Consider the following 14433-nt stretch of genomic DNA (forward strand, 5'->3'; position numbering starts at 1 on the left):
TCCATTTTCAGCCAGTGTAACACCACTAACTTCAACAGAGTTACTCATGATTCACCCCAGGGTAGCTGAGCTCTGAATCAGTGCATAAAGGAAAACTAACCAGCACAGAAATCAGGGACCAAATCTTCATACCAGGATCTCCAGCACCCAGCAATCCTTTTGGGGGAAATCATATTAAAATAGTATTTTAAAAAGAGTTTGCTTCTCCGCTTATGCACATCAAGGATTACCCTGAGCATCTGCAGAGAGAGGTACTAATTACCTGAAAAAAACTACCTCTACATTACAGGACCTGGGTGGCTCTTAGGCTATGTAATGATTGTTAAATCTGAGCACCACATCTGGCTGTGTCAATTTTAATCCAACCTAGGGTAGAAATCTGAAGTGAAAAAAGCAGGCATGATGTTCCAATCTACCTCTACCAAACTGGATTTTTTATTTTGGGGAAATATAATCTGAATACAGTAGAATATTCAGAAGTGTCATGACCAGCATGTTGGCAGTCTGATCTAGTGGTCAGAGCAGGAGTTGGGAGCCAAGCACGATCAGATGACAGGAGGTCAGAGTCTGAGACAGACCAGAGGGCAGCCCAAGAGTTAGGTGCCAGGAGGGATGCAAGGTCAGGTTACCAGGAAATTACTGACAATAGGAGCAGGTACTGCAGGAGGAGGAGTCCTAAACATGGAAACACAGTTGTGCAAACAACTTCCTGCCCCTGTGTTCAGTTTAAGTACAACCAGGGAACCAATCAGGACCCCCAGAGCTCTGCAATCATAGTCCAGCACTGGAGTCCTCTGCTGGAGTTCAGATTCTAGTTGGGCAACTGTTAGCAGATCACTGGATGGCAGGTTACAGCTTATTGGTGCCTACAAGCCCTATGGACCAGGGTTTGAGACCTTTGATCCCTAAGAGAAAGGCACCAAAACTACTTCTTAAAAAGAAAATAAACTACCCAAACAAATGCACACTTGGAGGGGAGGGCTCTTAGGGGTGGAAAAAGTAGGTGGGAAGAAGGGTGAAACACTAAAATGGGAGACATGGGGCTGGGAGAACAGGGGCATCTATCAGCTCCCCTTCCTGTGTGCACCACAGTCTGAGGGCCCCCAGCCCCTCTACACGCATGTGACACTCCCCATAGGAGCCAGACTCTGGAGGGGGCTTGTCTATCTGGGGGTCTGAGTCCTGCTTGCTATCCCTCATGTGTGTGCCGAGAGCTGGGGCTCCCTGAGCATCTATGGTGGTATGACCCATCCTTCTTGTCCCCAACATGAGCCAGGTTCTGGAGGAGCTTGGTTTTCTGGGAGGGTTGGGCCCCTCTCCCTACCTTTTAATATGTAAACTGGGATCTGTGAGGTCTGTGCCTCCTTGCTGGAGTCTAACTGTCTGAGCCCTGCTGCACTGAGTCTGTGCTAGGATCTGGGGCACCTGCCCATCTAGGGGAACATTGACCTTCCATTCTTATCCCATCGTGTAAACCAGGTTCTTGACTTTCTGCAGGTGCCTGAGCCCCTTTCCCTCTGCCGTCCCGCATGTGAGCTGGGATTTGGGGTGTCTTGTCCCTCTAAGGGGATCTGAGCCCATCTCTCTACTCTCCCCCAACTCTGTGAACCAGGGTCTGGGGAGGCCCTGCCCCTCTGGTTTGGAAGCTTAGAACAGGCATGCTCGGAGCATGCTCCAAGAACACAGTGCTGAGTTTGGGGTGGGGAGCTGAGAATGGATATGCCTGACATGTATCAGAGAGTCTCCAGCACAGTGGAGGTGAGATGGAACACTGACTGACATGAACAGAGTAATTCACAAGTCTCAAAGCTCTTGTTTCAGGCTGTATTTATCTCCATTTCTCTTTCACTTGAGAACATCCCACTGAGATCAATGGGCAATGTCAGACCCCTAAGCCTGCTCTATTGTTAACAGATGTATAGAGCCCATCCCCAGAGTTAAGGTTAAGGCCAGCTTTTGGTTTCAAGGATGACTCTTCTAAATGCTCTAAAATCTATGTGCTTATGCAGATTGTCTTGAAAATTGTTATGCCTCATGAGAGTGTAGGGCAGGATTAGTAATCCAAATGTGGGCTCGTTTGAGCAAAGGGTTCCTGAGATACAGCCCCCAGAAAAAAACAACAACATTTCATCAAATTTAGAGATTCTTGCAACTCTGAGGTTTGAAACCCACCCTGGGCTGAAATCTGAGAAAGAGCTGTAAACGTCTGTAAAAATTTGCTTCTGTCAAATGCTGATATGGGTTTATTTAGTTTTGGGGTTTTTTTTAGAACTGTCATCTGTGCACAGTGGAATATTCAAAAGATACTGAAACTATTTTTGAAAAGAAAATAAATTACACATGCATTCAAATGCTTACTGAGAAGGAAGTGGTGATTGGGCTAGGAATGTGGGGGAATGGGTGATAGGTCAGGGCCTAAGATGAGGGGTAAATGGGTAGCAATTAGGGGAAGAAGGTGAAAGGAGCTGGAGAATGTGAGAGGTAGCAGAAGATGAGCTGTTGTCAGTCCTCTCAGAACCTGCTATGCTGAATTCTCCCCTTTTGGGGATGTGCTGAAATCTGAGGGAGTCCTACCCCCCTGCGGGGGTCTGAGCACTCTCCCTGCCCACTGTGTGTTCTGGGAGACCCTGCTCCTCTTGGAGCTGGAATTTCGGGGGTGGGGGTGGGGGTGGGGGAAATAAAGTTAACATGAATTTAAACACCTGAAATCGAGAAAGTGAATAGTTAATAATATACACGTTACCTCAATGTGGGGGTTAGCCCATGTGTGGGGGAGGGGAGGACTAGAACATAGATAGGTTGAGATTTCTTGGAAAAGTCCTGTTAGCAACTACACATTGCAAATATTTCAAACCATGATCATCATCCCCAATCCAGTATACCAAACCAAGAGGAGGAGGGAGGAGCACTGAGGAATTACAGAACAGCCATGTGGCCTAGTGGAAAGATCTGAACTGAGACTAGTGCTAGCTCTGTGACTGGCCTGCTGGGTGATGCTGGGCAAGCCACTTCACCTCTGTCTCTCAGCTGTAAAATGGGGATAATGATATAAAGTTCATTGAGATCTACTGATGAAACACACTATATGAAGGCTAGGTCTTTTGATTATTATCAAGCCACAGTAGAATATCAACTGCAAACTTAGGTGAAAACCACAACTGCCTAAATGAGCACTACCTCCTACCAACACACATTTCTCTGTTTAAAAAACTAGGAAATTAAATGGCAAAAAAGACTATATTAATGCAGAGTTAAGGCTGCCCAGTGATAGCTTGCGTCCTTCCAGAACATCGAGTTCAGCACAGCTCAAACTTTTGAAAACCAGGACATACCAAGTTTAGGTAAACACCTATCCAACTTCAACTCTGCTTTCTTTGAGCGATGCCTCACAACGCTCATAACACACGCACTTCTACTCTGACTTTTCACTGTGAAGGACAGGTTCTACCTCCACCATGCTCAAACACTGAGCCTACTTGTCTGGCACAATACTACACTTGTAAAATTTAACAGCCACTTCCTATCCTTATATAACCACTTCCACACAGGATACCACCTAAACCTGTACTTTCCCCTTCCTGCCATTACCTCCACAGACAGTTCTCATACCTCAAGACGACTCCAGTGCCCTGCTACTGTCACCACCTCCACAATTGTGTATTGCAGAGATGCAGACCTCAAGGTATTCATGCACCTCTTTCCTTTGATGCCTCACATGGGGGGACTCAAATCCAGATCTCCTCATATCACAATCACAGCTCTTCCAACATTTTTTTTTTTTTTTAAATAATGGAGATATCCTATCTCCTAGAACTGGAAGGGACCTTGAAAGGTCATTGAGTCCAGCTCCTTCCCTTCACTAGCAGGACCAAATACTGATTTTTGCCTCAGAAACTTAAGTGGCCCCCTCAAGAATTGAACTCATAACCCTGGGTTTAGCAGGCCAATGCTCAAACCACTTAGCTATCCCTCCCACCTTCCCTTATTCTTCCGGCCATGCAGAACAAGCTACACCTAACACAGAGAATGCAGCTAGAGTGTATGCCGATAATTCCCAGGGGCTATTGCCATCTTGAAAGGGGGTAGACTTAAGGTCGCTGTGTGTTTATCTAAACTCAGTATTTTCTAGTTTTCAGACATTTGAGTTTTGCTGAACTCAATGTTCTAAAAGGGCACAAGCTATCACTGGGCATCCTCAACTGCCTTAACAAAAGTTTTAAATATTAAGGTTCCATTTTTTTTGTTGGAAGGTTATAATCCCAAGGATCTCAGTAACCAGGATATAACAGTTTGTTAACATTATATTGAAATATTGTGACTTTTAAAACATGTTTTGACTGTGCTTGATCATTATTTTTGTAGGTATGTGGGTGGAAAGAGCTTCCGAGACACCCCCTCGTTCTCCGCAGGTCCCACTGTTCATAATTTACCTTCTCTTCTACCCCAGCTGGCAACACTTGGGGTGGCTGGAAAAGAGACAGTATCTCAGACAGCCCCGGCATGTTTGGCTTTATCAGCTTAGTCTCCCAAAGTCTATTGCTCCTTCAAGGAGTTTACCTCCCACCCCTCTTCCTGGGGCATACTGCTTTGCTGACAGCCAGGCACCTCTGGGAATAGTTTTTCCCACATCTGACTCCTCCTTAGCTGGACCGGCTCTGTTACCCTCAGTCTCTTGGAGGAGCAGTCTTCTTCCTGTTCACCATGCCTTACCATGGCAAATTTCCCCTTTTAAGCTCCTCCTGTTCTGGGCTGAACAAGCCCTGCAGGTGCGCCTTGCTTGTGCAGCACAGGCCCAGAAGAGCCCCTTAGCCTCCTCCCGGAAGGTGTGTCCCTTCACATGGTAACAAAGAATAGTCCTGATTCTACTTTTCTAATTCCACAGCGATGTCACTGAAGTCAATGGAACTATTCATGGAACAAGGTATTACTCACTGTAATAGTTGAAGAACTGAACCATCATTATTGTTTTACCTGACAGTCACCCAGTTGAGCATCCATGTCCATGGGTTCCTCAGAAGTAATCAAAGTGGTGTCCAAAGAGGCTCTGGTATTGAGTAGCCAATGGTCAAGCTCATCAGCTTCACAGCGATATCTCTGCAGGGCTTGCTCTTGTCGCTGTTCTTCTAGCTGCTCATTGAGTTTTTCCTATTGGTAAAATGTGGGCTGTTATTGGGGGTGGGTGGGTCTTTCTTTAGAAATACAATATAAAGCAGATGAGTGGTACCTTAAATGGCAATATAGTAGGATGTGAGAAAGGCCACTGCAGCCAGAATGTAGAACTGAGTTTGAGCCAATAACTTCTATATGCAGAACATACAATTAAATAAAATTACCATACTATTCAATCATTAAGAGTATTCTGACTTTTTAAAAAGACTACTGATACATTGTATGTTTCTGTCTCTGTCACTCTTTCATACACAAGTTCTCTAGCCATCATCTGTCCATTTTTGCATAGCAACTGAAAAATCTTTTAATAATCCTTCCACCTACAAAAACGGTTCTTTAACATCTGGAATTCTCAATTATAAAAGGAGCTAGATTCTCAACTGGTATAAATCCATGTAGTTCCACTGAAGTCACTGGAGCTACGCTGCTATACTCTAGCTGAAGATCTGGCCCAACATTTCCATGACACATACTGAGTTCATACTTCCTCTCTATAAGTATGATCCACAACAACTGAAGTGAATGGGAATCTTTCCATTGAATTAACTGGCCTATTAATCAAGTCCTATTGGGGTTAGGCAAATACTAGACACAGTATATGTTAAGGATCTGGGTAGTTTTCTAGATGTTTATCTTGTTCATTTTATCTTAAAAAAGATTAATTACACTGCAGGACTTTTGAAAGAATTCTGCAGTTGGTTAAGTATCTCAGCCAGTAAATACTAAATTTAACACTATTCAAGTTCTGGTTTACTAGTTAGTTACTTCCACATGTGGAGTAACATGGACATCCCACACTCATGGCAGTACAATCTGTGTATCACACAGCTCTAAAAATATTTCTATGTTTATATTCCTCACGGACGTAGGCAGAGCTTGCTTTCTGTACAAGAAGAAGAAAAAATAGCAGAAGGCAAGAGCAAAATACCCTACATTGGCTATGCCTGTGAAATATTACACAGTGTCATACTGGTGTTCTTCAGTAGGTACCAACAGGACTGGAAATAATGACTGGATTAATACCGCGGGATAAATTTGCTCTGTTACTCTATAAAAATCAATATTCCAATATAACAGAGCAGTATTTGGCCTTGCATTTATGTAAAATCAGTCATAAGCACTTGCCTCTTTTTATTTGCTATGATCTCCTAAATGCAATCAAGCAAACATACCGCCCAGTGCTACAGAACGCAAGCTATACAGAGGGAGGGCCTCATTCTTGTTCCAGGACCTTTATGGCACATAAAAGGGTCCTAAGAGCCCTGGTTCTGGCTGAGAGGATTCTCCCAGTTCAGGCACTATGGAGAGTCCAAAGGCTGCCTCCTAAGAACACTGTTTTCAAGACCTGGGGGCACAGGAAGTGTGCTGGGGGTGCAACTGCAGCACTCAGCGCTACTTCTCACAGGGCAACCCCAGGAACTGCCAAAATTTAGACAAGATTCCTGGGCGAAATTATGCTGGGGGTTCCAGAGCAGACCAGGATTAGGAAGGCATGTTAGCCTTCTCTCCCCTCCCCCTGGACTGTGAGTTCTGTGCTCTGCCTCTTACGATATGTCTGTGCGGCAATCTGAGGTGTGACTGCTGCATGGGTAGATATACCCATGCTAGCGTGGTTAAAAATAGCTGCAAAGATGCAGCAAGATGAGCTAGTAATGTGAGTATCTAGGGTCCTGGGCATGCTTGTATAGCCGACGCTTAAGTCCGTGCCACTGCATCTACATTGCTATTTTTAGCCATGCTGGTTCATGTAAAGCTTGTCCGATTATTTCTTTTGTGAGTGCGCTGCAATCACACCTCTGATTGCAGTATAAACATATAAAATGACACAGCACAACACAGAACAGAACCAAACCTTCAGTATTTAAAGTAATCGTATATGAAAGACTGTAGCCAGATTCATAATGTGATTGCATTCTCTTACCTGCAAAACTCTGCAACATTTCTGAATGTAAGCAGTTAGTGAAAAATTAAAAATGCTTTCAAGGCTTTAAAGTAATTCTGTTAAAGTCAGTAGTCAGAAAAATGAAAGGGCCCATCTTCCCGCTAACTGAAAAAACATGCACACAATTTATTGCAAAACTCAGCATAAACAGAACAGTGTATAAATGCCATCTCTTTCAAACTGTTTTGTTCGTTAGTTTTCACTCCATCCCTTAACTTCCAGCTTGGTTAGCTGGACTCCTGTGTAAAGATATATAAAGTCCTTGTCCTTAAAACATTCTAGTATCACCTTAGATCAGGGGTGGGCAAACTACGGTCGACTGTCCTGCCCCGCCCCCTGAGCTCCTGGCCCAGGAGGCTCACCCCCAGACCCTTCCCGCTGTTCCCCCTTGCCCACAGCCTCAGCTCACTCACTCCGCTGCTGGCGCAATGCTCTGGGCACAGGGCTGCGAGCTCCTGGGGCAGCGCAGCCACAGAACTGACCTGATTCAGTTTCTGTGCTGCGTGGTGGCAGCGGTGGCAGCAACATGACTTGGCTCCAGGCGGGTGGCGTGGCTGTAGTGCCGCCAGCCACTGGTGCTCCAGGCAGCACCGTAAGGGCGCAGGGAGCAGGGGGGGTTAGATAGAAGGCAGGGGAGTTTGGGGTGGTGATGAGGGACAGGGGTGTGGATAGTCGTTGGGGGGAAATGGGAGTTGAATGGGGGCAGGGGTCCCGGGGGGGGGGGCAATCAGAAAGGAGGTGAGATTGGATGGGGTGGCAAGGGGCAGTCAGGGGCAGGGGTTCCAGGGGCAGTCAGAGGACAGGGAAAAGGGGTGGTTGGATGGGGCAGGGGTCCCAGGGGGTCTGTCAGGAATGAGAAGAGGGACTGAATGGGGCAGCAGGGGTCTGGGGGCAGTCAGGGGACAGGGAGCATGGGTGTGCGGATAGGGCAGGGGTCCCAGAGCGGCCGTCAGGGAATGGGGGGGGATGGAGCAGGAGTCCTGGGGGGGGGCAGATAGGAGGTGGGGACCAGGCCATGACCCCCTCCCCTAATTGGCCCTCCATACAATTTACGAAACCCGATGCGGCCCTCAGGCCAAAAAGTTTGGCCGTCCCTGCCTTAGATAATACTATCTCAGCATGTGTAGGTTTTATTTCTCCTGGGGTAAGTATAATATCTAGGGAACACTGGACATACTGAAGTAATGTTGTCTAAGGCTAACTAAAAATTTTTATGCTTGATCACTTAACGGGGTGTTTTGATCCTCTTATTCTCTGAGATTAGGGACTGAATTGCTAAAAAAAATTAAACAAGGTTTGAGGAGCATTTCCTTGGTGGAAGGGAAAGTGAGAAGAAAGCAAAACTGGGGTTGGTCCAGTGTTCATTTAACTGGGAGTATTTAAGGGTGATTGGCTGATAATTCCTTAAAATGTGGTTCTACTCTGAACAATGACTAAGAATGTCACCTTATTACACAATAGTTCTGCTTCCTGTTGGTATTCAAAGTCATACCTGCTTATGTAATGATAAAAATTACAGTTTACTGCTTCCAACTACAGAGTTACATTCCCCCCACCCAGTTAACATGTAGAACTCCTTTAAAGGGCCCATGAAGACAATAGGGATGGGCATATGCAGCCAAGGGCCAGGTTTTTAAAGCCTGAATAACTTTTATTACTGGTGGTGATATGTGCGCTGGAAACAACATTGTTTGCCACCGATATCCTAGAGTGACGTTTCAGTGCTGCCAGCTCTGAACTGGAAGTCACTGAGGAATAACACATTTGCAACTTTATATTGCAATTTTTTCAGAGCAACTTGAAGTGTGAGGAGTCAAAGGGGAGGATTTTTGTGGAAATTCTGCTTGGTGAATGGGGAGTTTTTCTAAAAAGGAGAGAAGAGAAATTGGCTGATACTGAAGTTAATACACAGAGGAGGCAAAAGTGACAGAAGGAATAAAGTTGGTCCTTTGATAGCAGGTACAGGAGGAGGATTGCCTGAAAGTAGGAGGATCTCTGTGTGTTGGCTTTGGCTAATGGGAGGGAAACAGAAATATCTAGTACTGTGATTATGGTGGGAACCAGGCTGGCACATTGGTTAACAGGATAATTGGGGCAAGTTTCTCAATGTGAAAGAATGAAAAACTGAAATCAGACTGAAGCTGCACTAAAGTTTGGGGAGCATTACCTAAAATAGAAGGGAAGGAGGAACAGAGGATCAACCAAGATAGAAGGTGGGTGGTCAGGGGGGAGGAGGAAAGTAAAAACAATTATCAACATGACAAAAACCCAGAGAAGAGTACAGTAGCACAAGATCTCTCATGTGTAGCATTTTACATACACTGAAGTACACATTGTGGTATCAGCAGAGTGGAATGTTGCAGCAACTGAAGTCTTTGGAAGAAAAAAGTCATGGTCTATTTAAATATCCTAAAAGCAGTTTTCAGAATCAGAAATGTGGGGAAACAAAAAGTCCTTTCAAAGTTCTCTTGTACCTCTAGCAGTTGTCGTTTTCCAGAAGCTTTCATTCTAATAGTGGCCATTCTCTCTGCCAGGACAGTGAGCGTGGACTGCAAAGCCAACTGCTCAGCAGCATCTGTGTCTAGTGATTCTGACACCAATTCCTCTGCTAATGATGTTTGAAGCTCACTGATTTCATCTTGTAACATCAGAATCTCATCCATCAATGCCTATTCAAGGTAGAAGCAGACAGACAAATTGGTTCATTTCTTATTGAGAAAAAAAGGTAAAGAAATATATACTGGTATAAAAAACTAAAATGGAAGTGGTCCGAGTGCAAATGTGTTAAAACAGAACTCACTGCAATGCACTTTATCATATTTTACTTTTCAAGATCAAGGGGCTAGAAAGATTGGAGCTTTCATTTCTATGGTTATTTGGGGATCATTACATCTGCTAATTTAAATATGGATTTCAAGTATATAATTATTAGCAATCTGTAGGAAATTTTATAAGCGAGCTTGAGCTCCACAGCAAACATTTAAGACTGTACAAGAGGTTGTCCATAGCAGACAGAGAAAACAATATTATTTGAAATATGGCTGTGACATGGGTCCAAGTAGGAAATTCAATTCACCTAAAATTATAGTGGGTTTTAGTTATAAGGAGGAACTGAAAACATCCACCCAGATACATAAACATTTAGAAGATGCCTCCATGCTGCATAGGGACTTCCTTCTACCATTTCAATTTTAGAACCCATCTTCCAGGCAAATCAGTAGGGTATGGGCCCTTGTCAGCCCCTCTGCATGGATGCTTCAGATACAGAAGAGTTTGTTTGGCTCTAATTACAAAGAACCAAATTCTGTGTTCCTTAATTGCACAATGCTCCCATTGAAGGGAAAGGTGACTCTTCAGACAGCTTGAAACTAACTCATGGATTGTTTTGGAGAACAGGACCAGGGGTTGTACTGAATCCAGTATTTTACTGGAGTCCCTGAAGTACCTGGAGCACTGAGCTACAGCAGCTGCTAAGCAGGCAGGTTGCCATATTCTGAACTAGTATTTTGTTGTGTCTAGTTTTAATTTTCTGAAGTGTGTAGTTTGAATACTGTTCACTAACAGGACATACTGGAAGCGTTTTCCATTACAATGGGAGTTCATTTTTCTATTATGTTATTTTTGTCAGAGCATGGCTAGAAAACCTATGCAGCCCAGAAGAATGTCTGAGTCCAGATTTTTGCAACCTTTCTGCATCCATATCTGCATATGTAGTTTTGGTCCCACAATTATTTGGAGGTGCAAATTATGTAATTTATATATCTAACAATTTGATAAATAGTCCCAGTCAGAGGCATGCCTAAATAGCAAACTTCATGTCAATTACTTTGTGAGCACAAAAAGGGAGGGTGGATTAAGTGTGGGCAGAAAATTAGGCCCATCATTTTTTCCCTTGGGATAGAGAATTTTGAAAGGCTAAACTGAACCCATTTTTAAATACAATGACTAGCTGGGTGGGACACTGCATCTTCCTCCTTCCCACATGAAGGGGTGAGACAAGTGCTTCCTTTCTGGCATCATCTACCTTCCCACCCTATGGACTTTGCTCACTTGTGAGTGCAAATATCTCCAGGTGGCACAGGCCATCCAGATTTCTGTGCCATGGAAGTTTTCCAGATTTTAATTTGAAGCTTTAAGCAGCTGAGTATGAACCTGATAAAATGAGTCAAAGATGAAAATACTGGTATAGCCCATTGCTCTGACAGTGAAGTTGTATATGCTAAGAGAAAAATCCTACTCTGAGATCTACATGGGAGATTTCAATTCTATTATTTTGCTTCCCCTGTTCTCTTATCACTTGTGTCAAGGTTAGAAATGTGCATGGAGGAAGATCTGTTGTGTGGCTATCAGAACAAAATGGTTATTATACAGTCTTATTTTTTCCAGAGTCTCATTTCCTAAGATAACCATCATCTGTGCTTATAACAAGCCAAAGATCAGAATGAAACTGATTAAAATGAACCAGAACTAGTTATAGTCTTCTCTTCCCTTAACTGGCAAATTTAAACATTGTGAACGGCCAAATGCTATGCTGACTGACACACTGTGCTTTGCTGAAAATGATGGTCTAAACCCTCTCTCTTTTTTTTTTGAGTCACTTTGTAAATCTTTTCCCATCTCCATAACAGTGGGGAGTTCAAGAGGAGGAGCAGTCTGCAGGGAGCTCTTTCCTAAATAAAAAAATTACATTTTAAACAACATTTCAATCAGCCTGCATGTTTTTGTGAAGCATTCCATGAGTAACGATATAGCCATTTAATTCAACAAAAGCTGTAGCTAGTTAGCTTTTCTACCTGATGTGCAGCCATCTGGCTCTCTGGGCTCTTGCCAGGTTCCAAACTTTCATTCAGCTTCACCTCAATGGTCTCCATTTTTGCGGATATGGACTGGAGTGAGTCTTGGTATTTCTGCTGGCGTTCAAGAGCTTCATAGAGGGTGCGCTGCTTTTCACTTATCTAAAGAAGAAAGCAAGCTGTAAGCAGATATTCTGTCTCCTGAAGTAAGTTTTTGCTCATTCCTCTCTTCTCCCTCCTACATCCATGGTTTCCATGGGACACTAAGCCAAGAGCTTGGTCTGCAACACCAGTTTTTAAGAATATAAATTATATAGCAAAACAGTCATACTAAGGATGTTTAGTCACTGTTGGCCAAATTCTAGTTTCTATGCCTAAGCCCCCTTATTTTAATAAAAGGGTGAAAACTAAGCACATTTCTCCTGCCACATTCTGGGCTGTATATACACAAATATGCCATGTGCATAAATTGCTACAGGCATGGTTCCACATTTCACATAATAGCTACTCTGTCTTTAGCAAGAATTCGAATTAATACCATGTAAGTGAACCTCTGGGGAAAAGTGTATAGGATGGGTTATGTTTGTACATTACTGGATAACTGGGCTTTGCTGCTGTGCATAAATATGTCAGGTTGATCCAGTACTTCTCAGGATATGCCTACATTGCAATCAGAGGTGTGACTGCAGCTTGGGTAGGCAAACTTGCACTAGCTTTAATCCAGCTGGTGCTGCTAAACGTAGTGAAGACATGGCATTGTGGGCTTTCGTGTGAGCTGTACAAACCTGCCAGGAACCCTGGGTGTGTACTCATGTTCCTCACGTGTGCCAAGATCCATGGCACTGTGTCCTCACTTCTGTAGTTAGCTGCACTAGCTAGATCAAAGCTAGCCTGGGTATGCGTACGTGAGCTACCATCATACCTCTGAATGTAGTGTAGACATATCCTCAGAAACAGGATCCCTGGACTTTCTCTGCCCTCCCTTACAGGATGTGTGGATTTTTGTGCGGTGTTATTTCAATTCATAGTTGGAATAAAGTCCTTGTGGGCTTAGAACAGACTGAAAGAATTTTTTTCCCTTATCATGATTAGAATGTCACTTTGGATGGTACACGCCCATCTTTATTCAAGCCTCCTTTGGAACTATATAACTGTATACCTTCAGTCACAGAACTTCCAAAGACGAATTTGGGCATTAATGACAATTGGTGTGTTTCTAGAGGGAGCTATCATCATTTATGATTTACTCATATTTTCTGGCTTATAAATGGCCTTATTTTGCAACAGACTTGCAAAAAGTAGGGCTTAAATAAGTAGGGAAAATGGCAAAATATAGACCAACTGCAAGTAATGTATACATACACACTTGCCTCTTTTCCTCCCTTCCCCCCCACCCCCGGAACAGTGCAAGTAAGTAAAGTAAGTAGGGAAAATGCCAGAATGTCCAGCAAAAATAGGGATAATGAACCTGGCTTTGGCACAGTTAATTGAATCGGAATCTCCAGAAATCTCTCCTCAAAATTCACCTTTGCCATGCTGCCTACAAAAAACTTGAAAATAGGCTGACCGCTAGTATGCTGAGACCACTGGTCATTATACCAAGCACAATCATATGTTTCCTGTCTGTTTGCTGTGTTCACCCATTGTCTCTCAGACTCAGTGAGTCAATTCTTTGAGGTAGGGGCTATCTTTGCATTACAAGCATGTGCACGGCTCAGCACAAAGGGGCCCCAGTTCCTCATTGGGGCATCTACATGCTACAAGTCAATAATAATAAGCCACAACGGAGGTGATGGAGAGAATAGGGCTTCCTCACATGCACTCCCTGTTAAGCTCTAGAGTGCAGACACTCAGCCACAGGGTTCCCTCCAACTTTCAGAATCTACTGTTCAGACACCTATTTCCACACCACAAGTGAATCAGAAGTACCTATGCAAATCATGCCCTTGTGTGTTCTCGGATAGTCCATCACCCTCATTCACTCTGGCCACAGCCTGCCTTCATCGTATATATGCAGCATGGTATAATACCATGTGGGACTGGCAGTTCTGGTCGCCATGTGAATGCCAGCACTTAGACCAAAAAGTGTTGAGAAGTATTATGTAGAGCTGCGCCTCTGAGGTAAATGAGTTGTTTGCATTTTATTCCTATGAAACGGACAAACTACAGATCAGTTTTGATACTCTACGTTCAAGGACTTACCACATTCTTAAGTGTTTCCCAAGAACGCTGCAAATCATCCAGTTTGGCACTAGCAGCTGACTCTAAGCCTGGCTCATAGAACTCCTGAGTGGATGAGGTGCTGGGCTGAATCTTGGCAGCTTCTGTCTGCAACTGTTCAGCAGATAAGGCATGGTAATAAGCAATGTCCTACGAGCATCAAGCACAACATTGCACTTTCAAAACAAAAAATATACCACCTTGCTGTAATTATATTCCCTTAACAGCTACTCTAGGGTATAAATCTATTGACAGCCAAGACCATGGTTTAGCTTATTTTTTCCTTTTTTTAAAAAACAAACATACAAA

General features: G+C 43.7%; 1 protein-coding gene across 10 annotated transcripts in view; it reads right to left on the reverse strand.

Annotated features, from left to right (window-relative positions):
- Window positions 1-14433, reverse strand: part of SYNE1 (spectrin repeat containing nuclear envelope protein 1) — a 498327-nt gene that overhangs the window by 140830 nt on the left and 343064 nt on the right. For 7 of the 10 annotated variants that reach the window (XM_075064058.1, XM_075064057.1, XM_075064054.1 and 4 more), the window contains 4 exons: window positions 14107-14274; window positions 11905-12066; window positions 9586-9780; window positions 4972-5145 (listed from right to left, as the gene is read on the reverse strand). In XM_075064058.1, coding sequence (XP_074920159.1) covers window positions 4972-5145; window positions 9586-9780; window positions 11905-12066; window positions 14107-14274 — 699 coding nt within the window. The remainder of the gene's footprint in view (window positions 1-4971; window positions 5146-9585; window positions 9781-11904; window positions 12067-14106; window positions 14275-14433) is intronic. The other 3 variants (XM_075064060.1, XM_075064059.1, XM_075064055.1) reach the window with 1 other exon arrangement.

The sequence above is a fragment of the Chelonoidis abingdonii genome, chromosome 3 (genome assembly GCF_003597395.2).
Source record: "Chelonoidis abingdonii isolate Lonesome George chromosome 3, CheloAbing_2.0, whole genome shotgun sequence".
NCBI classification, from domain to species: domain Eukaryota; kingdom Metazoa; phylum Chordata; order Testudines; family Testudinidae; genus Chelonoidis; species Chelonoidis abingdonii.